Source organism: Tachyglossus aculeatus, chromosome 4 (genome assembly GCF_015852505.1).
Source record: "Tachyglossus aculeatus isolate mTacAcu1 chromosome 4, mTacAcu1.pri, whole genome shotgun sequence".
NCBI classification, from domain to species: Eukaryota; Metazoa; Chordata; class Mammalia; order Monotremata; family Tachyglossidae; genus Tachyglossus; species Tachyglossus aculeatus.
In genome coordinates this window covers 60,638,667-60,652,280 of record NC_052069.1, presented here as the reverse complement: position 1 = coordinate 60,652,280, position 13,614 = coordinate 60,638,667, and the positions used below count along the sequence as shown (strand labels likewise).

At 41.3% G+C, this 13,614-nt stretch overlaps 1 protein-coding gene across 8 annotated transcripts in view; it reads right to left on the bottom strand.

The window, feature by feature from the left end:
* Positions 1–13,614, bottom strand: part of NTNG1 (netrin G1) — a 316,974-nt gene that overhangs the window by 146,779 nt on the left and 156,581 nt on the right. For all 8 annotated transcript variants that reach the window (XM_038746005.1, XM_038745999.1, XM_038746002.1 and 5 more), the window contains exon 3: positions 4,257–4,897. In XM_038746005.1, coding sequence (XP_038601933.1) covers positions 4,257–4,897 — 641 coding nt within the window. The remainder of the gene's footprint in view (positions 1–4,256; positions 4,898–13,614) is intronic.

Sequence of the window (13,614 nt, the reverse complement as noted above, 5' to 3'; positions counted from 1 at the left end):
TATCACACTGATTTTCTGCCAAAACAAGATGAGAAATCCTAGATTGATCTTGAAAAATCACTGTTTAGGGCATTAGTATCAATCGTGGTCATCTTACTGATTAATTGAAAAACCAAGGTTAAAGAGAGGTTCTAGGAGAAGGGGATGGTCCACACTGTCAAAGGCAGCAGAGAAGTAGATGATTAAGGTAGAGTATAATCATTTAAATTTATCAAGTAGGTGACTGGTCACCTTGGAGAGAGCAGTGGACAAAAAACAGTTTTTATAGTGTCAAGAAAGGAGTTGGAGGAGAGGAAATGGAAGCAGAGGGTGTATTAGGGAATATTATGCCACTGGGATGTGGGAGGGATGTGGTTTGGTGGATTTGAAGGTGAGTTCCAGGCATGCAAAAACACTGAGCAACAGGTTATAAGTGGGAGTCAGGTACAACATAAGATTAAGAATTTAGTTTCATAGGTTTGGAGATCACAAAATGGAGAAGGGAGTGGGTAGACAAGAGGAAGGAAACTGAGAGGCAAGGCTCTGAAGCTGATGGTCAAGTGGTTTTACTTTATATGAGAAGTAATTGGGAAATTATTGGAGAGTTTTGAAGAGTTTTAAAAGGAGATATGACTGCTTTAAAGCACTTCTAAAACCAAGTACACCTGTGCTCCAATCCTTGGAAAGAAATAAGTTTTCCTGACACCTTCCAAGAAATAATTTCCTTAAAAATGATCTTTGATATCTACTAGATGCCTTAGTTTTGTTTAATGAGAAAATCAATCATATTTATTGAGCACTTACTGTGTGAAGAGCACTGTACTAAACACTTGGGAGTGTACAATGTAACAGAGTTGGCCGACACATTCCCTCCCACATTCAGCTTACAATCTAGAGGGGAAGACAGATACAATTAAATAAATTATGGATGTGTACATAATTGCTGTGATTCTGAGGGGGGTGCAGGGTGAATAAAGGAAGCAAATCCAAGTGCAAGAGTAATACAGAAGGAAGTGGGAGAAGAGGAAATGAAGGCTCAGTCAGGGAAGGCTCTTGGAGGAGATGTGTCTTCAATAAGACTTTGAAGGTGGGGAAAGTGACTGTCAGCTATGAAGAGGCAGGGTGTTCAGGCCAGCGGCAGGACATAGACGAGAGGTTGGTAGTGAGATAGACAAGATGGGGGTACAACGAGTAGCTGACACTGGAGTAGCGAAGCATGAGGGCTGGGCTGTAATAGGAGAGCAGCTAGGTGAGGTAGGAGAGGGCAAGCTGATTGAGTGCTCTAAAGCCAGCGATAAGGAATTTCTGTTTGATGCAGAGGTGGATGGGCAACCACTGGAGGTTCTTGAGGAGTGGAGAAACATGGCTTGAAGTTTTTGAAGAAAAGCGATATGGGCAATAGAGTGAAGTATGGTCTGGAGAGGGGAGAGACAAGGAGGCAGGGAGGTCAGCAAGGAGGCACATAAATTAATCAAGGTGGAACAGGATAAGTGGAGAAGCAGCATGGCTCAGTGGAAAGAGCATGGGCTTGGGAGCCAGAGGTCATGGGTTCTAATCCCAGCTCCGCCACTTGTCAGCTGTGTGACTTTGGGCAAGTCACTTAACATCTCTGGGCCTCAGTTACCTCATCTGTAAAATGGGGATTAAAACTGTGAGCCCCACATGGGACAACCTGATCACCTTGCATCCCCCAGTGCTTAGAACAGTGCTTTGCACATAGTAAGCGCTTAACATATACCATTATTGTTATTATTATAAGTACATGGATTAAAGTGGTAGCAATTTGAAGAGAGGAAAGGACAGATTTTAGCAATGCAGTGAAGACTGATTTGACTATCTAGTGACAGATTGAAAATGTGGGTTGAATGAGAGGGATGATTCAAGGATAACACCAAGGTTATGGGCTTGTGAGTCAGGAAGGATGGTGGTGTTGGCTACAGTGACGGAAAAGTCAAGGTGGGATGATAAAGAGTTCTGTTTTGGACATGTTAAGTAAGCTTACATATGCTTAAAAGAATGTCCAAAAGAAGAGAATGCTTCTTTTGTATAATCAATTACCTAATAATATACATATATATATATATATCAATGTGAGTACACACTACAAGAAGTTATTTTCTATTCGGCATTTTGTGTCTTTCCTATACCCCTGCCTTATCCGGCTTGTTGCTTGGGTTTGTTATTCTGAAATAGTGACATTTCCAAAGCAATTTCAAAAATTAGGTCATTGAACATTACATTAATAAACATATTGTGACTGTGTTTATAACTGAAGGGAAAAAATCAACCAATACTGTTGAATGAAGGACAAATATCGAAGACAAAGTCACACTTCTGTAGACATTTGTAGGACAAACTTTGATTGTCGAGGGACAACCACACCAACAATCATTACCCATCTACTGTGCACCTACTATGTGCAGAACGCTTTACTGGATATCTTGAGTGTAGAGCATTGAATTGTGTGCTTATGATGTATGTTATTGTTATATTAATATTATTATTGATTTGTTAAGCACTTACTATGCATCAAGCGCTATTCTGAGTGCTGGGATAGCTACAAGTTAGCAGGTTGGACACAGTCCCTGTCTCACGTAAGGCTCACAAGTCTAAGTAGGAGGGAGAACAGGTATTGAATCCACACCTTTCAGGTGAGGAAACTGAGGCACAGAGAAGTTCAGTGATTTGACCAAGGTGTGTCGACAAGAAATTGGCAGAGCCAGAATTAGAACACTCGTCCTCTGATTCCCAGGCCCATGTGAAAAGATGCACATTACTGAAAACTGACATCATATATAAAGAATTCCAGACTAGAGTCTACTGTATTAATTCAACAGGTTATTGATGGGTTATCAGAAACCTCTAGACATCCATCAAAAGTTTGGGACCAATTAGTGTCAGTTTTGTGGTTCTGCTGAGGAAACAGGAAATGAACTGGACTTATGGGGAGCTTTGGGAGAGAGGGGAAGGGAAGCTCAGAGGAGGTTAGCAGAGCCAGGAGTCAGAGCTCACTATACTGCCTCCAATCTTCCTCGGATGGTTGCTTCATCCAGCTCTCCCACTACCATAGCAGCCACTGACTTCACATGACTGCTTGCCAGCTACGAGCAGTCCTTCCCCTCTTTTTTATGGTTTTTGTTAAGCAACTTCTGTATCCCAGGCACTGTTTTAAGCTCTGGGGTAGATATAAGGTTGGACACAGTCCATGTCCCACATGGGGGTTACAGTCTTAATCCCCATTTTTTACAGATGAGGGAACTAAGGCACAGAGAAGTTAAGTTATTTGCTCAAGGTCACACAGCAGGCAAGTGGCACAACTGGGACTAGAACTCAGGTCCATCTGGCTTCCAGGCTCATGCTCTATCCACTAGGCCATGCTGCTTCTCTTCCTCTTTCTGCTGTCTTTTGACTTCACCACCACTCATCTAAAAGCAACATGTTATATGAGAAGCAACATGGCCTAGTGGAAAGAGCAGGGACCTGGCTGTCAGAGGAATTGGGTTCTAACCCCAGCTCTTTCACTTGCTTAACTTCCCTTAACTTTTCCATGCCTCAGTTTTGACACCTGAAAAATAGGGATTTGAATACCTGTTCTCCCTTCTGCTCAGACTGTGGGTTCCATGCGGTACAGCAGCTCTATCTGACCACATGCTTAGTACAATGTTTAACACATAGCAAGCACTTAAATACCAAAATTATTATAATTATTAGATGGTGAAGTCAAAATTTATGCTCACAAGTCCAAGGATACAGTGCCATTTTAATGTGATGGTCTCCTCTACTCATCTTGCATAATGACCCCCACTCCTTCCCCCTCCCCCCAATTGATACTTGACTCATTTCATCTTAGGGAGACCTTCATCTATTTTATGATACAGCTCACGTTTGACTCCAACTTTAATACCAACAGAAATCGACCAAATATAATGCCAGATTAAAAAAATAGCTGAAGCCAAAGTATTCCAATGCATTCAGAAACTAGGTTGGACTGAGAAGCAACAATTCATTTCAGTATCTGTCTCCCCCTCTAGACTGGAAGCTCCTTGTGGGCAGGGAATATATCCACCAACTCAGTTACATTGTACTCTTCCATGCACTTAGTACAGTGCTTGGCACACAGTAAAGTCTCAATGAATATGATTAATTGATTGGTAGATTTTGGGAAAATCTTTCTGTGGAAACTTCCCGAAGTCACCACAGTAATGATGGTGGGGAAAGGAGACTAAATTCTTTTCACCCTTAAGTATCGGAACCATCCAAGATATATAGTCTCTTACCTTCCATGTACCTTTATGTCTGAGATTGCATAAAAGTAACGTGCCAAGTGTAGCTCGTCTACAAATATTTCCCCGGTAGCTGGCCTTAGCAGTCTTATCCTCAGGTCTGTGATGGTAAAGAAATCTCTAAGATTCTTGATCGTGTCAAGATGACCATAGAGGGAAGCCATGTTGCGAAGCCGAGGACCAGCAAAAAATGCAAATCTATCTTTGATTTCAAAGTGGATTATTTTACTATTTGTCATGTACCCCGTGGAGTACTCTTCTGTGCAAATGATCTCTAAGGCTGTTTGCTGCGATAAATCCTTCACAGATTTGGGATCCATGTGGAAAGCGTCTAAGCAGTCTGTGGCGTAATACTGATAGGGCTGCCATGTCTGTCCATAGTCAAGAGATTTTTCCAGGATCATTTGGTCTGGACGCCCCGATTCAAAGGTAATAACTATGTTATCTGTGAGCTCAATCGTTTTGTTCCAAGACAGAGTAATGTTAACCTGGAGAGGCTTGGGGTAATGCTTCCAAGTAGCAGACTGCCAAAATGTGGAGGGGTGTCTTCCTTCAAAATCAAACATCAGTTCGGGGGGGTGTGCCAGCTCTGGGGTGCTTGCATCACATTCATTATTGCACATGTAGGGGTTTCCCTATGGAAGAAGAACAAAATAGTTTTAGGCGGGGTAGAGCAAGTTCAGCAAGTCACATCGCTGTTTGGAGAGGTCCTGCATCCTACTGCTGAATGACAAGCCTAGGAAAAATATTCAGCATCTACAATGATTTCAATGGCCTTACCTACATTTTCTCCTGCTTTAGGTTGGACCAAGGTCACAACTTCTTTGTCATTATTTCCTTCCACAGACTTTAAATCAAGAAAACAGGTTATTTATCTCAGACGCAGTGGACCCACAAGCTGGTCACAGAGTCAAAATGCATTGAACGGCTGCCTAACAGCTCAATAATCCTGATTCCTCTCAGAAAGATGCTGCACTGAAGTGAGAAACGTTTCTTTCTAGCTCAAGTACATTCCTCGAGAGCACAATTCATGAAAGAGTCATTTTGGGGGCAAAGTGCTTCAGAATTAACAGTGCGTGGTGCTGGCTGGGTAACAATACTTCCATGCGGCTTCCAGACTTCTCCCCAGCCTCAAATCTATCATGCTTAACCATGCTCCTGTTTAGTAATGGCCTCCTTTAAAACATTTGCTTTGTTCCACCACAAATTATTAGAAATGTGGTTCACCACAAGCTTTGGGGCTCATTCCAGACTTCAGCCATTCCATTAGCAAGAGGCCAGGGAAGCATGTCAGCAAGTTTTCACACCAAACTCTCACTGCAATTTATCAAGACAAGATAATCCACCACTTGATTAGGTAGGAGATGGCAGCAGGCCCCGCTGAAAGTCTGCTAAGGGGACTGAAAGTCTGCTAAGGGGGTTGGAGTTCTGAACCATCATTAGAAGAGTGGAAAAAAAAGCCTATAAGGTGAAGAGCATATTGCTCCTTGTCCTACTGGCAGCGTGGAGTGAATGACTCTTCACTCTTGGCCTTTGTCTGTGCTGACTCACATGTGAACCTCTCTTTCTCCCAAGGACTACTTCATCTGGGCTTCAGCTATATCAAAAGGCAAAGAAGTCCAGTCTCCCTTCTGTAACATAAGTTATCAAGTACCACTGTAACTTTATCAGATAACAGTCTGAAGTCTCACTTTTAAATGGATTAGTTGCTCCCATTTTTTTCCTCATTTTTGAAATATTTTGGCTTAACTCTTAGCTTTGTCCAATACCCACTAGGCCATATTTTCATACCCATGCCTACTACTAAGCAATTATAGGAACATGCACATACAAAGGCTAGATAACTGATTATTAATTATTTTTTTTCATGTTATGACTATTGTAAGCACTCAATACGATTGATTGATCGATTATTGTTACCTTTCTGTGACAGAAACCATAGCCTTTTGATTGTCTTAGCCAGTGTGCATGATCTGTTTCTCAAGTAATGAATTTCCATTTTGGTTCCTGGCCCTGAATCATGGACATACTTGCATGAAATGAGAGCAGAACACTGAACCATTTGCCTTGACCTCCCTAGAGGCAATCTTCTTCTACCTAGTCAGATAAATATTCTCTCTCACTCTCTAATTTCCCCATTAATGCAACTGAATCCTGAAACTGGCACCAGTTCTGGAGGCTCAAGTAGAATGTTTGAAGCTGGGAAGGAAATGAGTTGTTTGAAAAGTAGAATCTATGTTTTAGCAATCTATTCTAGGCAATCAATGGAAATTGAATGAATTCCATGCATAGCCTTATGTCGCAATTCTGTTTTCTTAATTTTGGCATCAGCATCATTATTTATAATCTTCTCTTCAAAAAATAGGAATTAAAAATAAGATTCAGATCCAGGTAGGATAAATCACCAAATGTATGGTTATTTAAACTTTCCTAAGTCTACCCTGATTAAGCTCTCATTTCCCCCTACTCTCACTCCCTTCTGTGTTGCCTATGCACTTGGATCTGTGTTCTTTAAGCACGTAATATTCACCCCACCTTTAACCCCTTAACACTCTTGTATCTGTAATTTATTTTAATTTCAGTCACCCCCTAGACTGTTAGGCCCTTATGGTCAGTGGCAGGTCTACAAACTGCATGAAACTCTATGAAATAGCAATTTTGTAACTCTCCCAAGCACTTAATATAGTGCTCTGCATACACTAAGTACTCAATAAATACCGTTGATTAACACACAGAGACCCAATCTAAAAACTAGGTGGAATATTTTAAAGAAGACTATCCTTATTGTTGAATCTATCAAGATTTCTTAATTTAAAGTATATGTAAATGTGCACTTTACATAAAATACACCTTCACTTGAAGTTTACTGGGAAAGTGCAGCTTTTTAAAAATCTTTCAATGTAAAATCATCCATACAACCAATATCTTGGAAGCTGCAATATTCTTCCTGTCAAAGACTATCACAGGAGGTCAGAAATGTCAAAATACAAAAAAAAAATCAAAGCTACTTGATTCACCCTATACTTATCAGATTATTATATTATGTCATGCTGAAGGAATATCACCACCTCTCCTCCACTGCAATTAGACAACACAAATTAGATGCTGTGATGACTCCATGAGCAGAGACCACACCGTGAAACCCAATCAAGTGAGGAGAGATACCCATAACTGAGCAAAGGATGTGACCTAATTCTAGGACATTAATATAAATTAGATGAAGGTAGGATAGCATCATTGCTTCCTCATTTGTTTTTGTTTCAATCTCCCCACACTAGACTGTGCGCTCTTTGAAGGCAGGAATCACATCCACTAGTTCAGTCGTACTCTCCCAAGCTCTTGGAATGTGCACTACACACAGTTGCTGCTCAATGAATACTGTTGATTGACTAATTGATATTTGTGGAGTCTAATTCATTTGCAGGGGGGAGAGAAGAGAGAAAATGGCTGATGACAATTCATGAGAAAGGTCCCCTCTTGGATTATGGAGCAGAGACATCTCCTAAATACAGTGATGGATTCTCCAATATAATGTATACAACCTGGGCTGGAGTAGCCCATATACGTCTTCAATTTTTGCTTTTGTTTGCTTAAAGAGCTGCAATGATCTTAGTGTGGTGTTGCTAACGGTAATGGGTTTGACTATTTTATAATTACAATTACATGTCAGAGCAATGAGTTTTGATGCACTAGAAAACTCAAATATTATGTACATACATGTTCTCTTTCCAATCGAACCACATAAATCTAGCCCCACCCCCACTAATGTATGCAATCCCATTCTTTTCCCTATCTCTGGGACTTCTCCAGCACACTGAGCTCTTTTCCTGACTCCCTGAACTCTCTCCTATTCTGTAGGTCTTTTTTAACTTTATATTTTCTTCAGCTCCAAATCATTAAAAAATAAATATAACTGATTCGCCTGATTGCTTATTGACTCTTGATCCTGCCCCACTTCTGCAGTGAGGATGAAATAGAATGGATACACTGAGAGGGATATTTCTTAATACATGGAACTAAATAAACTAAATCTCTAGAACAAAGCAGAAATTTAAGACAATTGTTCAGATTGTTCAAGCAAAATCCATAGTGGTGATAATTTGGCAGTAATGAGGGTGGCTACATCAGCTTTTGTGACTTGTGTAGGTATTAAAATAGTTAATACTGAATTCGTCTTAAAAGTCCTCATTTTTACTCTTTAAAATGCAGGTCCCAATCTGTTCTGTAGAATGCAGGGTCTTTGAATATTCCATCTTCTGTGATTAGACCACAAGGACAGATTTTAAGAAATGCATAGATTTTCAGTGAAATAGAAGTCACACTGTCATCCCTGTCAAATGAACAGTGGCATTTCATAGGAATATGTGGTGTTGGGTTTTGATCCACATTAAAAAAACTCAAAACACTTGAAGGAAGACAGGCACAGCAGGTTATGACCCCCACAATGAACTACAGATAGGATAACCAGGGGTTGACCAGAATGCCAGTTCTGTCCTTCACCTGGATCTACCCTTGGTGATAATTTCAGGAGTAGAGTGCTTCACTGAAATCTTTGTATAAGCAAATCGTTTCACATGATAATACACACAAGACAACTATGAATATGCCAAAAAATTTCAATCTGCATGCCCTCTTTTTCCAGAGTCTTGAGAGCTCATTTAAAAGATTAATGATTTGATGACTATTCAAATAACTTACTGAAATACAGTGGCATCTAGAAGAAATTAGAAAAAGAAAACCCTGTAATACTTTAAAGAAATACCCCGAATCACAACATTGCACTATAAAAATGAATGTCGGTATGGGGAATACTTAATGTGTGTTTGTGTAATGAGATGGTGAGGCAAAAGAGAGAGACTACACATGTTGAGAGAAACTTGTAAAAGCTACAGAGTGTTTTTGGTGTAATAAAATGGGAGAGCAACGAGTGAGGGCAGATGGTAAAATATTTAGTGTAAATATTTCACATGAATGTAATCTGAACAGTTGTTACAGTTGTTTTGATGAAATCAATATAGCTGTCTTTTTAAAAAGGATTAGATTAATTGAAATTTCCAACTACTTCAACCCTGCTTTAAACCTCTGTAATACCATCAACCTAACATAGATGTAAGAAAAACAACTTTCTTCTTCTTGCCAAAATAGAGAAGCAGCATGGCTCAGTGGAAAGAGAATAGGCTTGGGAGTCAGAGGTCATGGGTTCTAATCCCAGCTCTGCCACTTATCAACTGTGTGACTTTGGGTAAGTCACTTAACTTCTCTGTGCCTCAGTTATCTCAGCTGTAAAATGGGGATTAAGACTGTGAGCCCCACGTGGGACAACCTGATGACTTTGTATACCCCCCAACACTTAGAACAGTGCTTTGCTCATAGTAAGCGCTTAAAAAATATGAGCATTATTAAGAACACTTTTTTCTCACTAAGACTCAGGCATTAGCTGCTCTAAATATTATGTGTCCAGCAGGCAGCATTAAATAGATTTTAATTTAAATTCCATAAGCAACAGCTCCTCAGCTGATCATCTATGGACAAACCAGAATTATTTATCACTTTGTTAACAATATTTTACACCATGAAGAGTTTTCTAAATAAACAGACATTGCTTCCAAATATTTTTATGATAATTCAAAGAGGAAGCTATTGTTGTTTCTATTCACTTAAAAAAGAATGCAAGATTTTACCTCTGGGAGAATTTGTTAGGTTTTAATTAGCACATTGCAGCCAATGTTGTGTGTGGTGTTGTTATGCTGACTTAATCACCTTTGGGAAGTTTGGATGGTGGGTGAAATTTTGGGCATGCCTTCAGAGTCCTTATTTAGAGGAAATAGGTCGTTCTTCTGTATAACGTAACTCCAGAATGCATTGCTTTCTTCAGCTAAAATTATTTGAGGGCTCCACAAATTTCAGTTTCACATTCTTATCATAAACAAAACTGCTATAATGGTAATAGTGGTATTTGTTAAATGCTTACTATGTGCCAAGCACTGTACTAAGCATTGGTGTAGGTACAGGAGGATCAGGTCCCACATGGGGCTCACAGCTAAGTAGGAGAAATAACTAATCCCCATTTTACGGATGAGGGAACTGGGCACAGAGAAGTTTAGTTACTTGCCCAAAGTTACCAATGAGGTACATAGTGGAGCTAAATTAGAACCCAGGTCCTCTGATTCCCAGGCCCGTGCTCTCTCAACTAGGCCACGCTATTTAAATAGGGTGCCAGGGACATTAACAATTTATTGGTTAGAGCATAGGACTCGGGGTCAGAAGGATCTGGGTTCTAATCTTAGATCTGTCACTTGTCTGCTCTATGAGCCTTGGGTAAGTCTCAACTTCTTTTTGCCTCAGTTATCTCATCTGTAAAATGGGGATTAAGACTGTGATCCCCATGTGGGACAGGGACTGTGTCCAACCTGATTAGCTTGTATCTATCCCAGTGCTTAGTACAGTGCCTGGCACATGGTAAGTAATTAACATATATAATTTTAAAAAAACCTGCTGAAGAGACAGCAGTGCTCCTGCAGGACACCCCATGTTAGGTACGATGCCTGGGGCCGAGAGACAGGCCAGTCAGCAGGGGCTCCCCGACACGGACGGACGGACGGATGGCCGGACTCGACCCAAAGAACCACCGCTTAGGCTACTCGCGTGGCTCGCTGTCTTTGGAGTTCAAATCCCATCTCTGTACCTCTGACCTCATCTGAAAAATGGAGATTAAGACCGGGAGCCCCTTGCCTAAGGTAGCTGAGGCCCAGAGAAGTGAAGTGTCTCGCCCAAAGTCACACAGCTGACAATTGGCAGAGCCGGGATTTGAACCCGTGACCTCTGACTCCAAAGCCCGGGCTCTCTTCCACTGAGCCACGCTGGATTAAGACTGTGAGCCCCCCGTGGGACAACCTGATCACCTTGTAACCTGCCCAGTGCTTACAACAGTGCCTTGCACATAGTAAGCGCTTCATAAATGCCATCATTATGTGCTGAGCTCCGCTCTAGGTACTGGGGGTAGTTACCAACTTTAGTAAGTGCTTAACAGATACCATCATCATCATACCAGTTCATCGGGTTGGACAGTCCCAGCCCCCCATGGGGCTCGCACTTTTGCAGGTGAGGGAACTGAGGCCCAGAGAAGGGAAGTGATCAGCCTGAAGTCACACAGCAGATGCGTGGCGGATGGGGAATTAGAACCCGGGTCCTTCTGATTCTGAGGCCCGTGCTCTAGCCGCTAAGCTACGCTGCTTCTACTTTGTGCAGAGCATTGTACTAAGCCACAGGGGAGACACATTCCCTACCCACAATGAGCTCACGGTCTTGGGCTAGGCATTACAGCCTGAGGCCTGCTGGGACTCAGAAGGTCATGGATTCTTGGCTCTGCCACTTGTCTGCTGGAAGACCCAGGGCGAGTCACTTCACTTCTCTGGGCCTCACTTCCCTCATAATAATAATAACTATTTATTTTATTTTGTTAATACGTTTTGTTGTCTGTCTCCCCCTTCTAGACTGTGAGCTCACTGTTGGGTAGGGACCATCTCTATATGTTGCCAACTTGGACTTCCCAAGCACTTAGTACAGTGCTCTGCACACAGTAAGCGCTAAATATGATTGAATGAATGAATGAATTCAGTGTCAGCCTGGTTGACTCAACAGCTCACTATGAGGCTGTCCTATTTCCACTAAATGGAAAAAAAAACTAGCAAAAGTGTCCTGACATCTGCCCACCACAGTCTCACAATACACTTACAGGAGGCCGTATAGGGGGGCTAAGTTTGCTGAAGCTAACTGCAGTGGAAGAATGAGACACAAAACAAATAGATAAAAATCAACAAAGAAAATAGCCATTGTGCCATTCACTCATTCAGTTGTATTTATTGAGCACTTACTGTGTAGAACACTGTACTAAGCGCTTGGGAAAGTACAATAGAGCAGTAATAATAATAATAATGATGGCATTTGTTTAGTTCTTGCTTACGTGCAAAGTAATGTTCTAAGCACTGTGGGGATACAAGGTGATCATGTTGTACCACCTGGGGCTCACAGTCTTAATCCCCATTTTACAGATGAAGTAACTGAGGCTCAGAGAAGTGAAGTGACTTGCTCAAAGTCACACAGCAGACATGTGGGGACCCATGACCACTGACTCCCAAGCCCGGGCTCTTTCCCCTGAGCCATGCTGCTTCCCCCTATATAGGAGTCAGTGAGTCAATCATATTTATTGAGCACTTACTGTGTGCAGACCACTGTACTGAGTGCTTATTAGAGTACAATATAATAGAACATAAACATTCCCTGCCCTCAATGATCTTACAGACCAGAGGAGCATCAGGATGCCCTGTGACATCATAGCAAACAACTGTAAACTACACAGATTCAGACATTATTGAGGCCTTGAGGGAAAGCACTTTGAGAAGCAGTGTGGCTAGTGGATAGAGCATGGTTCTGACAGTCAGAAGGACCTGGGTTCTAATTCCAGCTCTGCCACTTGTCTGTTGTATGACCTTGGGCAAATCACTTCACTGAGCCTCATTTACCACATCTGTAAAATGGGCATTAAGATTGTGAACTCCATGTAGGAAAGACTGTGTCCAACCTGATTAGTTTGTATCTACCCCAGTGCCTGGCACATATTAAGCACTTAACAAATACTGTAAAAAAATGAAAGCCAAATGCACATTTCCTGATATAGGTCAACTCATAGAGACAGATGGTCACAGCTTTTCTGAAGAAGGTGTCTCTCTTCAGAGCAATATCTTTTAACTGTAGGACTTCAGTTTGTCCGTCCTTAATCATAGGCTTCTCAAAGCAATCAATCAATGACACTAATTGAGTGCTTACAAATTTATCTAGATCAAAACTAACTGATGACTACTTACTATTCATTCACCCGATTGTATTTATGGAGCTCTTACTATGTGTAAAACACTGTACTAAGCACGTGGGAGAGTACAAAATAACAATCACTACTAATAGTAATAATAATAATTGTGGTACTTGTTAAGCACTTACTATATTCCAAGAACTATACGAAGTGCTGGGGTAGATACAAGTTAATCAGATCCTATATAGGGCTTGCAGTCTAAGTATGAGGGAGAATAGATATTGAATCCCCATTTTGCAGATGAAGGAACTGAGACACAGGGTAGTTAAATGATTGCCCAATGTCAAGCATCAGAGCTTGATTTTCTATAGTATGCATTATTAAGGCACTTGAAAGTACCTCCGTGATAGCACCACAGCAGCCATGAGGGACAATTGACAACATAAACAGGGCTCAAGTTACTGTCTACCGGGGAGCTCCAGGACAGTTGACAGCAAGACTAAGGAAATGCCTCAGAAATAAAGAAAACTTACTCAGAGCAAA